The sequence below is a fragment of the Carcharhinus amblyrhynchos genome, chromosome 4 (assembly GCF_965287045.1).
Source record: "Carcharhinus amblyrhynchos chromosome 4, sCarAmb.v2.hapA, whole genome shotgun sequence".
In the NCBI taxonomy this organism is placed as follows: domain Eukaryota; kingdom Metazoa; phylum Chordata; class Chondrichthyes; order Carcharhiniformes; family Carcharhinidae; genus Carcharhinus; species Carcharhinus amblyrhynchos.
In genome coordinates, this window is record NC_137327.1 from 77,368,584 (window position 1) to 77,382,035 (window position 13,452).

General features: G+C 44.1%; 1 protein-coding gene across 1 annotated transcript in view; it reads right to left on the reverse strand.

Annotated features, from left to right (window-relative positions):
- LOC145342642 (sodium/hydrogen exchanger 2-like) overlaps positions 1-13,452 on the reverse strand; it is a 151,359-nt gene that overhangs the window by 111,717 nt on the left and 26,190 nt on the right. Inside the window, exon 2 of the mRNA XM_080188188.1 lies at positions 11,769-12,232. Coding sequence (XP_080044314.1) covers positions 11,769-12,232 — 464 coding nt within the window. The remainder of the gene's footprint in view (positions 1-11,768; positions 12,233-13,452) is intronic.

Below are 13,452 nucleotides of genomic sequence, written 5' to 3' on the forward strand. Positions count from 1 at the left end.
AAGTTAGTGGTACAGGAATCACAAACAATGGCAAATTTTACCATCTACTCATGGACAAGTCAAAGACTTGATTTTTAACCTATTTTTGGACTCACTTCTCATTTTTAATAGGTATGAATGTATGTACAAATGATTTTCTATTATTTTCCTTGCATTTAATAGCAAATAAACTCACTCTAATGTAAATCAAGAAAGCTTGCTTGAATTGACTCTTTTTTAAAAACAGAAATAACTGGGAATAGGTATCCATTAAGGAACAGATCTTTCTGAAGTAATCTTGTTGCAACCAAATTGGGGGAAAGGAGGCAGGGTGGGGTATTAGATAAAGAAAGGGAGCCAGTTCAACCTCTCCCCAGCTGGGTGGGTGCAGACCATGGGCAGAATTTTCCGGCAGAACCCAACCTCGGAAATTCCAACCTGAGGCCAATGGACCTTTAAATGTCCATCAAATTTTCCGTAATGATTCCTGCCATGGGCGGGACTGGAAAATTTACCCCAGCTTTTGGCACTGAGAGAACACTGCCTGAACGGGAGTAAAATATCAGCTGCCAGTGCAAAGCGGGTAACCAGTGAATCATCAGCCTGCTTTACACTTTGCCCAATTTTCTTTTCCATCAGTGTCAATGGATTATGAAAAGACCCCTGATTCATTAACTCCTGCTTTGCGCTACCACCCAATCCGAATTTCACCCCGCATTATTTCCAAAGAGCCATTCTGATTCTTTAAGGGAATGACAGAAGAACAGCAATCAGTAACGTCACAAACAAGGGACACAATGGTGAATTTGAGCATCTGAATCATCATTGCACCAGCGTGTTATGACTACCCTGCACCCGGCTTGTTATGACTATCCACTTTAAAATCTTCCCAAGAAGGTGACCATCTGCCAGTTTGCTTCCTCTGCCCTTTTCAGTCGAATCCAGGGTTGGCAAGGACAAAAAAAAATCTGCGTGGGTGCTGCTTGGGTAACAGAGAGCTGCACTGCTGATGATGTGCCAAGAGTATACTAATGTGGCATCAACGTGTGTGTTCTTAGCTGGTGTACCCAAGTTGATATATGTCTTGCAGGTAAAATGGAATAGTCTAACAGCAAGAATTACAGGTGGGACTCGCCCAAAAACGTTCTGAGTGTCAAATTTACATAAAAGCTGAAGTAAATCGCATTGGTTTTTATCAGTGGGAAGTTAAAAAAGAATCTCCAACAAAGAATCATGTTAAAATTCAGTAGGTGGGGCCTATTCCCGCTGGAGAGGCCAGCAGCATAGCGCTGAGTGGGCCACTGCACATGCGCCAATCTGTCAGTACCAAGATTGGATAATGTGCAGTGGCCCCTGTCAGCCAGCCTCCTGATTGCTGGCCAGCCCCACAATACCACAATACCAACTGTACAATCCCACTCCCACACAAGCACCCCATGTCCAGCCTCAACCCTCCCCCCCCGCCTGATTGCTGGTCTCCCAGATATGTTTGGGCCAGCCTTAACTCTTCCCCTCCCCCCCCCCCCCCCCCCCCCCCCCGCAACAGCCTCGATCTCCCAAACCACCACCATCCCCGCCCCCCTACAGTGCTGACACACCCCCCCCACCTCCCTCCGCAGTACCAACCCCCCAACAGGCTGCCTCACCACACCCAGATGGCCAGTCCCAACCGCTGGCCTCCCTCCTGCCCCACCAACCCTGACTGCAGAGTGGCAACGGGATCCCCCCACCCCCGTGATCCAGATGCCCCATCCCCATTAGGCTTTGCCCCCTTGACATTGCCCCATGCCTGGTGGGTAGTGCCAAGTGCCCTCTGAGCATTGGCACTTTGCCACTTGGGCAGTGCCAGAGGGCCAGGACAGTGCCCAAAGGGTACACCTGGCCCTCTGGCAGACCTCGATTGCCCCTCTTTGGCCCAGTGGGATCGGGTTACCAGCTCCCTGCAAATGGGGAGCTACAGTAAACACTGTTGGAGGGAAACACTCCTAGTGGGGGGGAGACGTTAGCAGGCCCGAAGATTTCAGTCCTGGGCCTGCTAATGGCATTTAACTAGTATGCAAATTAGGTGCTGCATACATTGTGCAGCTTTGTGCCGGTTTCTGCTAATGGTGCTGAAAATCCAGCAGTGGGAAATGTGCTGAGGCCTGAGCGCCCAGCGGGGAACCTGCAAAATGGCCCCCACAATGGGGTGGGAGAATCACCCCCTACCTGTTTGCCGCTTTTGCAAGATTGTTAAGAGGCAGACTTATTTGGCCACTCTCATGGCTCATAGAAGTATGCAGCATATTCAGCCCATCATATCTGCACCAGTCAAAGAGAAAACAACCTAACTATTCTCATCCCATTTTCCAGAACTTGGCCTATGTAGCTTCGTATGCCTTTGCATTGCAAGTGCACATCTAAATACTTTTTAAATGTTATGAGGGTTGCTGCCTCATCCACACTTTCAGGCAATGAGTTCCAGGTCACCAACACCCTTTGAGTATAAAAAGTTTTTCCTCGCATCCCCTTTAAATCTCCTGCTCCTTGCCTTAAACGTATGCCCTTTGTCATTAAACTTTCCACCAAGGGGAAAAGTTCTTCCTGTCTATCTATATCCCTCATAATTTTATACATCTCAATCACGTCCCTCACTCTGCTCCAAGGAAAACAACCCCAGTCTATTCAATCTCTCTTTATAAATAAAACTAACCTCAGGGCAAACCAACAATGGCTATCAGACATGATGTCCCTGCCTGCTCATGTTAGCCCCCCCACCCTCCATGTTCACAGGACTAGCTACTGAACACTGTGGCACTGTGTCATTGGTATGAACATGACATTCCAAATCGCTTCATTCTACAAGGCAGATGACACAAAACTTGCATATTAAATTTGAAAGCCAAAACTCTGGGGATCCTGGCCCAATTGATAAAAATAAAGCATTTTTATTGCATCAGGGATCTCTTTGGAGATCTGGAGCTGCAGTGTGATGTACTGGCAGTAGCCAGAAACTATTTTAAGATCAGTGAAGTGTAACCCTTCTGAGCCATTTTCAGCCTATAAAACTGTCTCTAGGCCAACACAGAAATCAAAGACTTTCGGATAATTTTTTTCAGTGTGAATTGTGTGACAGCCCACAACAAACTCACTCAATTGCAAAATGCAGCAACTCAGAAAAAGTCATCATGTGTAACATGAAATACATTCAAAATACACTGCCAATGTACTGAAGTAGATCAGTATTAGCCTGTGGCTTTTAATAGGACTATTCATTGACTTGACGGAGTATTTTTCGTTATTCTAACGTTGTTGATGAGGTATATTAGCCTTTCCTATGTTGTGTTCAAGGTAGTGAATGATGGCTCAACACTCCATTGTTTCCACACACCACCTTTTCTCTTTCTCTCTCTGAAGGCATTGGTGGCAAGGTAGAGCAATGGTCAGCACTGCTGCCTCACAGCACCAGGGACCCAGGTTCAATTCTGGCCTCAGGTCACTGCCTGTGTAGAGATTGCATGTTCTCCCCATATCTGAGTGGGTTCCCTCCAGGTACTCCGGCTTCCTCCCACAGTTCAAAGGTGTGCGGAATGATTGGCCATGCTAAATTGCCCCTTAGTGCCAAGGAAACTAGCAGAGTAAATACATGGGGTTAGGGGAATAAGGCCTGCGTGGGGTTGTTTGTGCAGGCTTGATGAGCTGAATGGCATCCTTCTGCACTGTAGGGATTTTATGATTCTATGACAGAATTCTGGACACCAGGCGTTTTTAGGAACTTGAGTTAAGAGGGCCATTTTTTGAAAGTGAGGAATAATCAGCCCCTCCGTCTCTACAAAAATATATATTTGCTACCAATATTGTGACTTAGAAAGGTTGCAGAGCTGGGCCGCGAGGTGGCGGATGGAGTTTAATGTGGAGAAGTGTGAGGTAATTCATTTCGGTAGGAATAACAGATGTGTTGAGTATAGGGCTAACGGGAGGACTTTGAATAGTGTGGAGGAGCAGAGGGATCTAGGTGTATGTGTACATAGATCCCTGAAAGTTGGGAATCAAGTAGATAAGGTTGTTAAGAAGGCATACGGTGTCTTGGCGTTTATTGGTAGGGGGATTGAATTTAGGAGTCGCAGCGTCATGATGCAACTGTACACAACTCTGGTGCGGCCGCACTTGGAGTATTGTGTGCAGTTCTGGTCCCCACATTACAGGAAGGATGTAGAGGCTTTGGAGAGGGTGCAGAGGAGGTTTACCAGGATGTTGCCTGGTATGGAGGGGAGATCCTATGAGGAGAGACTGAGAGATTTGGGGTTGTTTTCGCTGGAAAGAAGGCGGCTAAGAGGGGATCTTATTGAAACATATAAGATGATTAGAGGTTTAGACAGGGTGGATAGTGATAGCCTTTTTCCTAGGATGGAGAAAGCTAGCAGGAGGGGGCATGGCTTTAAATTAAGGGGGGGTAGTTATAGGACTGATGTCAGGGGTAGGTTCTTTACCCAGAGGGTGGTGAGGGATTGGAATGCCCTGCCAGCTGCAGTTGTAAATGCGCCTAGTTTGGGGGCGTTTAAGAGATCTGTGGATAGGTTTATGGACGAAATGGGATTGGTTTAGATTAGTGGGTTAGTGTTGTTTTTTTTTAAAAGCTGGTCGGCGCAACATCGTGGGCCGAAGGGCCTGTTCTGCGCTGTAATGTTCTATGTTCTATGTTCTAATATTAGCAATATTAAAGAAACTTCTTTCCATTTTACAGTAATCAACTTGGCAACTCAAAAAATGCACATGATGTTCTGCCGCCATGTTCCACGGCATTTCAGTCAAAATGAATTTTTAAAGCACTCATTTAAAAACAAGGGCCCATCAAGAATTCATGGCTCCTCTTCTGCGTCATCATCAATATTGCCCTGCTACTCCACCTGATGATAGCTCATCTATGATTCAACCCTACTGTGGTTTCTTTATCTCTTATGAATTGCTTTAATCAGTGCAAAGTCACAATTACATTACCTTACTTTTATTTTTGAAAAGTTTGCTAATAACTTTATTATTCCTTGCAAATTCTTGTCGTTTTTGCACCTCCTTTTACATTCTTTTTATCCCTTTTTTGCTGTTTCTCCCCTTCTTGGTCTGCTGGATTTCCACCTTCCTTTATATAAGTTGTTCCTGTCAGTTTAATGCTGTTTTTTACCTCATTGTTGACCATGGTCGGCTAAAGAACAAAGAACAAAAACAGCCCGGGAAACAGGCCCTTCGGCCCAACGAGCCTGCGCCGCCATCCCAACACCACCAGTCCCCCTCTCCACCCATGACCCTTGTCGAATGTTTTATGGCCATCCACATTGAGGGAAACTAATTTAGGGACAACTTATTACTGCCAATCAGCCTAATAGCACATCTTTGGGTTGTGGGAGGAAACCGGAGCACCCGGAGAAAACCCACGCAAGCACGGGGAGAATGCGCAAACTCCCACAGACACTGGCCCAAATCCACGTATCTGCACAGCAATCAGTGATAGTCACTGAGCTGTCATCTTGCCCAACTTGGCTAACAAGTGAAGCTTCTGCCTTTGGGTGTATGTACTCGAACTATGTTGTATCACTGCTTCAATCAGTATTGCTCGCTGATTGTCTGCAGGTTTAAGTCCCGTTTATTGTGGTTACTTTTGTGGTCTCATTCTTTTACCGGTTTCTCTGGCTTAAATTTAAAACCTTGACTCTGTGACTAACTTCTTTTTCTCAAACCTAATATCAAATTTAATCACATTATAGTTGCCAAAATGTTTCCTTACTGTCAGTTGGTTAACTAATTCTGGCTCTTCATTCACCTTTTAATCTAACATAGCTTATTCCTTGTTGGGTCTGAAACACGTTGGTTTGAATACCCATTTCCGACTAGAAATAGTCACAAAAGCATAATTCTAATAGAGGCATAGAAGTTTACAGCATGGAAACAGGCCCTTCAGCCCAATTTGTCCATGTCGCTTTTTTTTAACCACTAAGCTATTCCCAAGTGCCCACGTTTGGCCCACATCCCTCTATACGCATCTTAACCATGACTATAGGCTCTGGCAGCTCGTTCCAGGCACTCAATATTGGCCCCCCACCATCACCCCCTCTCCACCAAACCCCCCCAACCCCACCAGCCCTCACTAACATTTCCATCTGTTGCCCTTCCTTATCTTAAGATTCCCTAAGAGCAGAACTTGGGTATCAGTCTCTGCTCAGCGACTCTGCGCTGTTGTGTGTCATGAAGGCCACTTTGGAGAATGCTTACCCGAGGATCAGCGGCCGAATGCCCGTGACTGCTGATGTGTTTCCCAACAGGAAGAGAACAGTCTTGCCCAATGATTGTCAAGCGGCGTTCATTCATCTGTTGTCATAGCGTCTGCATGGTCTCCCCAATGTACCATGTCTCAGGGCATTCTTTCCTGCAGTGTATCAGGTAGACAATGTTGGCTGAGTATGTACCATGTATCTGGTGGATGGAAGAAAATGTCATTGATGTATCTAGTGTATAGCATCGGTTGAAGGTCCTGTGCGGTGAAGAGGTCTTGTTCGGGCCTGTGCATGAAGATGTTGGCATATTGAGGTGTGAATTTGGTCCCCATGGCTGTTCCGTGTGTCTAGATGAAAAACTGGTTGTTGAAATTAAAGACATTGTGGTCCAGGATGAAGCAGATGAGTTGTAAAATTGCATCTGGAGACTGGCAGTTGTCATTGATGACATTTTCATGATGATACATCGATGACATTTTCTTCCTTTGGACCCATGGTGAACAATCACTGAAACAACTATACAATCACATCAACAAGTTCCATCCCACCATCAGACTCACCATGGACTACTCTCTGGAGTCAGTTGCATTCTTGGACACATGCATCTCCATTAAGGACGGTCACCTCAGCACTTCACTGTACCGCAAGCCCACGGATAACTTCTCCAGCTTCCACCTTAAACACATTAAAGAAGCCATCCCCTACGGACAAGCTCTCCATAAATACACAGGATTGGCTCAGATGAGGAGGATAGCAACAGACACCTACAGATGCTGAAAGATGCCCTCACAAGAACAAGATATGGCGCTTGACTCATCGATCAACAGTTCTGACGCGCTACAGCGAAAAACCGCACCGACCTCCTCAAAAGACAAACACGGGACACGGTGGACAGTATACCCTGCATCATCCAGTACTTCCCCAGAGTGGAGAAGCTACGACATCTTCTCTGAAGCCTTCAACATGTCATTGATGAAGACGAACATCTTGCCAAGGCCACCCCACACCCCCACTTCTTGCCTTCAAACAAAGGCACAACCTCAAACAGACCACTGTCTGCAGCAAACCATCCAGCTTTCAGGAGAACAGTGACCATGACAGCACATGACCCTGCCACAGCAACCTCTGTAAGACGTGCCAGATCATCAACACAGATGCCATGTCGATGGGAACACCATCCACCAGGTACATGGTACATACTCGGCCAACGTTGTCTACCTGATATGCTACAGGAAAGGAAGTCCCAAGGTATGGTACACTGGGGAGACCATGCAGACGCTACGACAATGGATGAATGAACACCGCTTGATAATCACCAGGCAAGCATGTTCTCTTCCTGTTGGGGAACACTTCTGCGATCACAGGCATTCAGCCTCTGATCTTCGGGCGCGTGTTCTCCAAGGCAGCCTTCACGACACACGACAGCGCAGAGTCGCTGAGCAGAGAATGATAGCCAAGTTCCGCACACATGAGGACACCTCAACCGGGATCTTGAGTTCATGTCACACTATCTATAACCCCCACGACTTGCCTGGGCTTGCAAAATCTCACTAACTATCCTGTCTGGAGACAATAGACATCTCTTTAACCTGTGCTGAATGCTCTCTCTACTTACATTGTATGTACCTTTAAGATTTGATTACCTATAAAGATTGGCATTCCAACCATTATGTTGTAAATTGAGTTTTTGTCTTTATATGCCCTGTTTGTGAACAGAACTCCTACTTACCTGATGAAGGAGCAGTGCTCCGAAAGCTGGTGGATTTTGCTACCAAATAAACCTGTTGGACTTTAACCTGGTGTTGTGAGATTTCTTACTGTGGTTACCCCAATCCAATGCCAGCATCTCCACATCATTCAATCTTTCTACCACTGACATTCCTGCTTTCTTTCAGCTGCTTAAACTCCAAGCCTTGGATTCCTTCCCTAAACCATTCCCCTTCTCAATCTCTCTCCACTTTTAAGTCAACAGTTTAAAACCTACCTTCTCAACTGAGCTTTCGATTACCTATTCTAATATCTAGAGACCATAAGAAGCAGGAGCAAAAGTCAGCCATTTGGCCCACCGAGTCTGCTCTGCAATTCAATGAGATCATAGCTGATCTGATATGATAATCCTCAAGCCTTGTCCCCATGACTCTTGATTCCCTGACTGATTAAAAATCTGTCTATCTCAGCCTTGAACATACTCAATGACTCAGCCTCCACAGTCTTCTGCAGTAAAGAATTTTACAGATTCACTACACTCTGAGAGAAGAAATTCATCTCTGTCTTAAATGGGCAACCTCTTATTTTGAAATTATGCTCTCTGGTCCTAGACTCTCCCACAAGGGGAAACAACATTGCAGCAAGTCCCCTGAGAATCCTAAATGTGTCAATAAAATCACCTCTCATTCTTTTGAGCTCCAATGTGTACAAACCCAACCTACTCAACCTCTCCTCATAAGAGAATTCCTCCATACTTGGGATCAACCTGGTGAACCTTCTTTGGATTGCCTCGAATGTCAGCACATCTTTCCTTAGATAAAGGGACCAAAATTGTTCATAGTAATGGTCTAACTAGTACCTTGTATAGGTTTAGCAAGACTTCCCTATTTTTATACTCCATTCCATTTGAAATAAAAGCCAATATTCCACTTGCTTTCCCAATTACCAGCTGAACTTGCATGTCGGCTTTTATGCACCAGGATCCCTAAATCCCTCTGTGCTGCAGTCTTTCTCCTTCTAAGTAATATACAGTTCTTTTATTCTGCCTACCAAAATGTATAACTTCACATTGTCCTGCATTATATTCCATCTGCCAAATTTTTACCGACTTACCCAACCTATCCATATCCCTCATAAACTCTTTGAGCAAAATTTTCCCATCCACCTGCCACAGGATTTGTAGTAGGTGGGATTGGACCATGCAAAGGTCCATTGACCTTGGGCAAGATTATCCGGTCTTGGGGAGAGTGCAAACAGAAAATCCAGCCCTTTGAGTCATGATTAAAGTACTGCTTTATTTACATGTCCTTATTATCTCCTGGTTTATTCTTCAATTTACAGTACAGTTACTGTTAGGGGGCCTACTCCCACTAGTGTCTTCTTCTCCTTGTTATTTCTTACTTCCACCCATACATATTCTACATCTTCCGATCCAAGATCATTTCAAGCTATCTTACTTATTCCATCTTGTACTAACGAGGCTACCGTACCACTCTTCTTCTGCTTTTCCTTACAAAAGAAGTCAGACAACCCTCAATATTTAGTTCCCAATTTTAATCTCCATGTTATCTTTCTGTAATGGCTTTAAGATCATAACCATTAACCTCAAATTTGTGCCATTAATTCATTTATTTTGTGCCAAATACGATATGCATTTAAATTTCAGTGAGGAGTCAGTAATTTTGCCTTGTTACCATTTTTTCCTTTTTGACAACATTTGTTGCTTTTGTTTCATGATTATACACTCTGTCCCTTCCTGTCAACACTCTGGATGTGTATCATTACCTAAATGGCTGCCTTGCAATGCTGCCAAAGCCTTTTGCCTTGTAAGCCTATGTACCCTTCCTCCAGAACCATCTCCCTCTGTTTAGTTTAAAGCCCTCTCTACTTCCCTGGTTATGCAGCTTGCAACAACACAGTTCAGATATAAGCTGTCCCAATGATGCAGATCCCACTTCCCCAATACTGATGCCAATGTCCCATGAACTAAGACCCACTTCTCCCATACCTGTCTTTGAGCCATGCATTCATCTATGCAGTTTGATGTACCTTATTCCAAGTTGCATGTAACTCTAGTAATAATCCAGAGATTATAACCATATAAATTCTGCTGTTTAATTTAGTCCCTTTCCTCAAATTGTCTATACAGACCTTCTTTCCTCCTTCTACCTATGTCTTTGGTACCTATATAGACCACAACAATGAAATCAACCCGCACCCCCCAGCCTCCATTGCAAGTTCCTTTCCAGCCCAGAGCAGTTGTCCCAAACCCTGGCTCTAGAAGGTAACAAAGTCATCCCGCTCTTAATTACAGACAGCAGTATCTATTCCCCCAAATATATTATTTACTATAACAACATTTCTCTTTTCTCCCCCCACCCTGTACCACGGTGCTGCGTTTGGGTTGCTCATTCTTTCTACAGTCACCTTTCTCTTTCACACAGGGAGCAAGAATTTGAACTTGTTGGAAAAGGGCAGGGGCTGAGGCTATCTCTTGGATCGTTCTACCTATCTCACTTGTGGTCATACCCTCCGTCTCTGTCCTGAATACTGACCGAATTCAAAGCAGTTAATCTAAGGGGTGTGAAATACAGTGCCTAGGTGTCTCTCCCCCTTCTGATACATTGCCATGTCTGAAGCTTGTCCTCCAGCTCAATGACTGTTGAAACCAAAGTTCCTTGAGCAACCAACATTTGCTGCAGATGTGGTGACAATGAACCACAATGAGGTCCACCAGCTCCCACATGCTGCAGCTATGACACATATCTCCTTATTGTGATTTGGACCAAATTTTGTTTGATAATGCTCCTGTGTGTGACATGCTTCATGTTAAAGGCACTATATAAAGGCAAGTTGCTGTTGCGTGTCGTTGTTGGTGTGTGTAATGCCAATGTCCCACTTCTTCCACACCTATCCTTGAGCCATGCATTCATCTATCTAACTTGGTGTAACCTATGCCAATTTGCATTTGGCTCTGGTAATAAGCCAGATACAATAATTTCATAAATTCTGTTGCTTAATACTGTGTTGTTCCAAGCTGCATAACTAAAGAAGTACAACTGCCTATGATAGCATCTACATTTTCCCCAAATATGATTAAGCACTTCTTGGAAAGGATACAAAGGAGATTGACAAGGATGTTACCTTGAGGGATGCTGACCTCAGTTATGAGGAAAGATTGGAGAAGTTAGGACTGTTCTCCTAAGAACAGAGGAGATTAAAATATAACCAGGAGAGGTTCTAATAGAGTACATAGGGGAGAGCAAATCCCTTTTGACAAGTGCCTCAATTTGTTAGGATCTGGAACACCTCCTCAAAGGGAATTAAAGCTGATTCCACAAATAATTCTAAAAAGAAGTTGGACAATTACAAGGGAGCTGGAATTGGGATTGGCCTTCACATCTTTATGTTATTATAATTGTGCACAATTGTCCAGCGGAAGCCTAACTCTTGATTTTCAATGTTCTAAGATTATCTTTTTCCTTTTATCTTTATGCTTCTAGTTCTAAAGCCAGGTAACCCATATGCTTTTACAACCAGCTTATCAACTTGCCAGTTGCCACCTTTAAGATGTGTGCACAGGGTAGCCAAGGGAATAAGTGGGGAGTGTGAAACCAAGCATTACAATGCTATCAAAGAATGAACACAATGGGCTGAATAGCCTTTTTTCGGTCTCGTAGGTTTGTATGATTTTGTTCTGGGTTGGTCAATGGTTATTCTAAAAAGGGGATCTTTTGCTGTTTAAACAGAAGAATGATTTCAACAACTTTAACATGAACCAGCACTCTGTATCAGCTCCAAATGTGCAGCAAAGCTGTTGCTTATGGGGCTACTTACCACGGTGACAGCATCATTGAGGAGCGATTCCCCAAAAACCAGAATGTGCAGCTGCTCATTTACATGGATCTCTTCAAAGACGGACAGGACAGCGACTGGATCCACTGCCGCGATCAAACAGCCAAACAGTAAATTGTGCAGCAGGGAAATGTCCTTCAGGCCAAAGGACTTGATCTGACAAATCCCGTAAAGGGACAAGCCAATTCCGAAAACATTCCACATGGTTCCCACAACCGCATACCAAAGAATTGTCCCAATGTTTTCAAAGAAGGGTCTACTTGGCATGAAGTAGCCTGCGTCGAGTACGATTGGTGGCAGCAGGTAAAGAAAAAAGACATCAGTGCTCATAACTGGTGCAGACCTCTCATTCACTCCATAGATTATTCCTCCCATTATCAGGCCCACGATTATAAGGAGACAACTTTCAGGCACAATAGAGGGCAGTTTGATGTAGAGATGAAATCCTGAATAGGGTTTAACAAAAAAAAGACAGTTCAGTTCTTACACACATTTCAAAAGTGAAGAGAATGCTCCAGATAGCACGAATAAAATTGGAAGTGTTAAAGTTTATTAACAGTTTACATCTCAAGCTCTCTTCAAGGTGGCTACAAAATTGAAGCCACCTGCTGTTTGTATACAAATTCACATCTCAACCTCATAGGTAATTTTAAAAAAAACACACACACAAAAATCATTGAAGTTCAAGGACATTAATTATTTTTCGCGCCCATTTGCCTCACTAGCTTTGAAACTGTGCTCTGGAATATTGCAGATGTTAAAAATCTGAAGTGCAAATGGAAAATGCTGGAAACACTCAATATGTTAGTCACCATCTGTGGAGAGACAATTCAGAATTTCAGGTGCCTTACATTCCTTAAAACAGAAAGATGAGAGTGGGCAGGCATAGTATTCCAGCTTTACTTGCTTTCTTGTAAGATATAGCTAACACTCCTGTTCCTCTTATGGGTCACTTCTTGTGCTACAACTGAGGCTTTCAATCCTTCACAATTTCATTAACTATAATTTTACATTTCCCTCTTCTCTCGCTGTCAGATCTTGAACAGGATTATTACACCTCTCAGCCTCCTCCTGCTCCATTCTGAACCAGCAATATTATCTTCTCGACTTTTTTACAGATGTAGACAAACCTGATAATGTGCTTCCAGCTGTTACCTGCCTTGGAAAATAGTTCTGTCAAATTTGGAGGGAGTTGGCACCACGGTGGCACAGTGGTTATCACTGCTGCCTCATGGTGCCAGGGACCCAGGTTCAATCGCTCAGGTCACTGTTTGTGTGGAGTTTGCACTTTCCCCCCGTGTCTGCATGGGTTTTTTCCAGGTGCTCCAATTTTCACTCACAATCCAAAGATATGTGAGTCAGGTTGATTGGCCATGCTAAATTGCCCCTTTGTGTCAGGGGGATTAGCAGGATAAATGTATGGGGGTACGGGAACAGGACCTGGGTGGGAATGTGGTCGGTACAGATTCAATGTGCTGAATGGCCTCTTTTTGTACAGTAGGGATTCTATGATATAATTTGATCATTCCATATTGGATTTGAGGAAAAGACTCCAAGATCAAGGAAAAGACTTTCTTTTAGCACTAATTGACCTCATTTTGGCAATGTTGCTATGCTCCACCATGTACTGCTATTATCGAAGGAGAACTACTCCCATTGCAGGGAT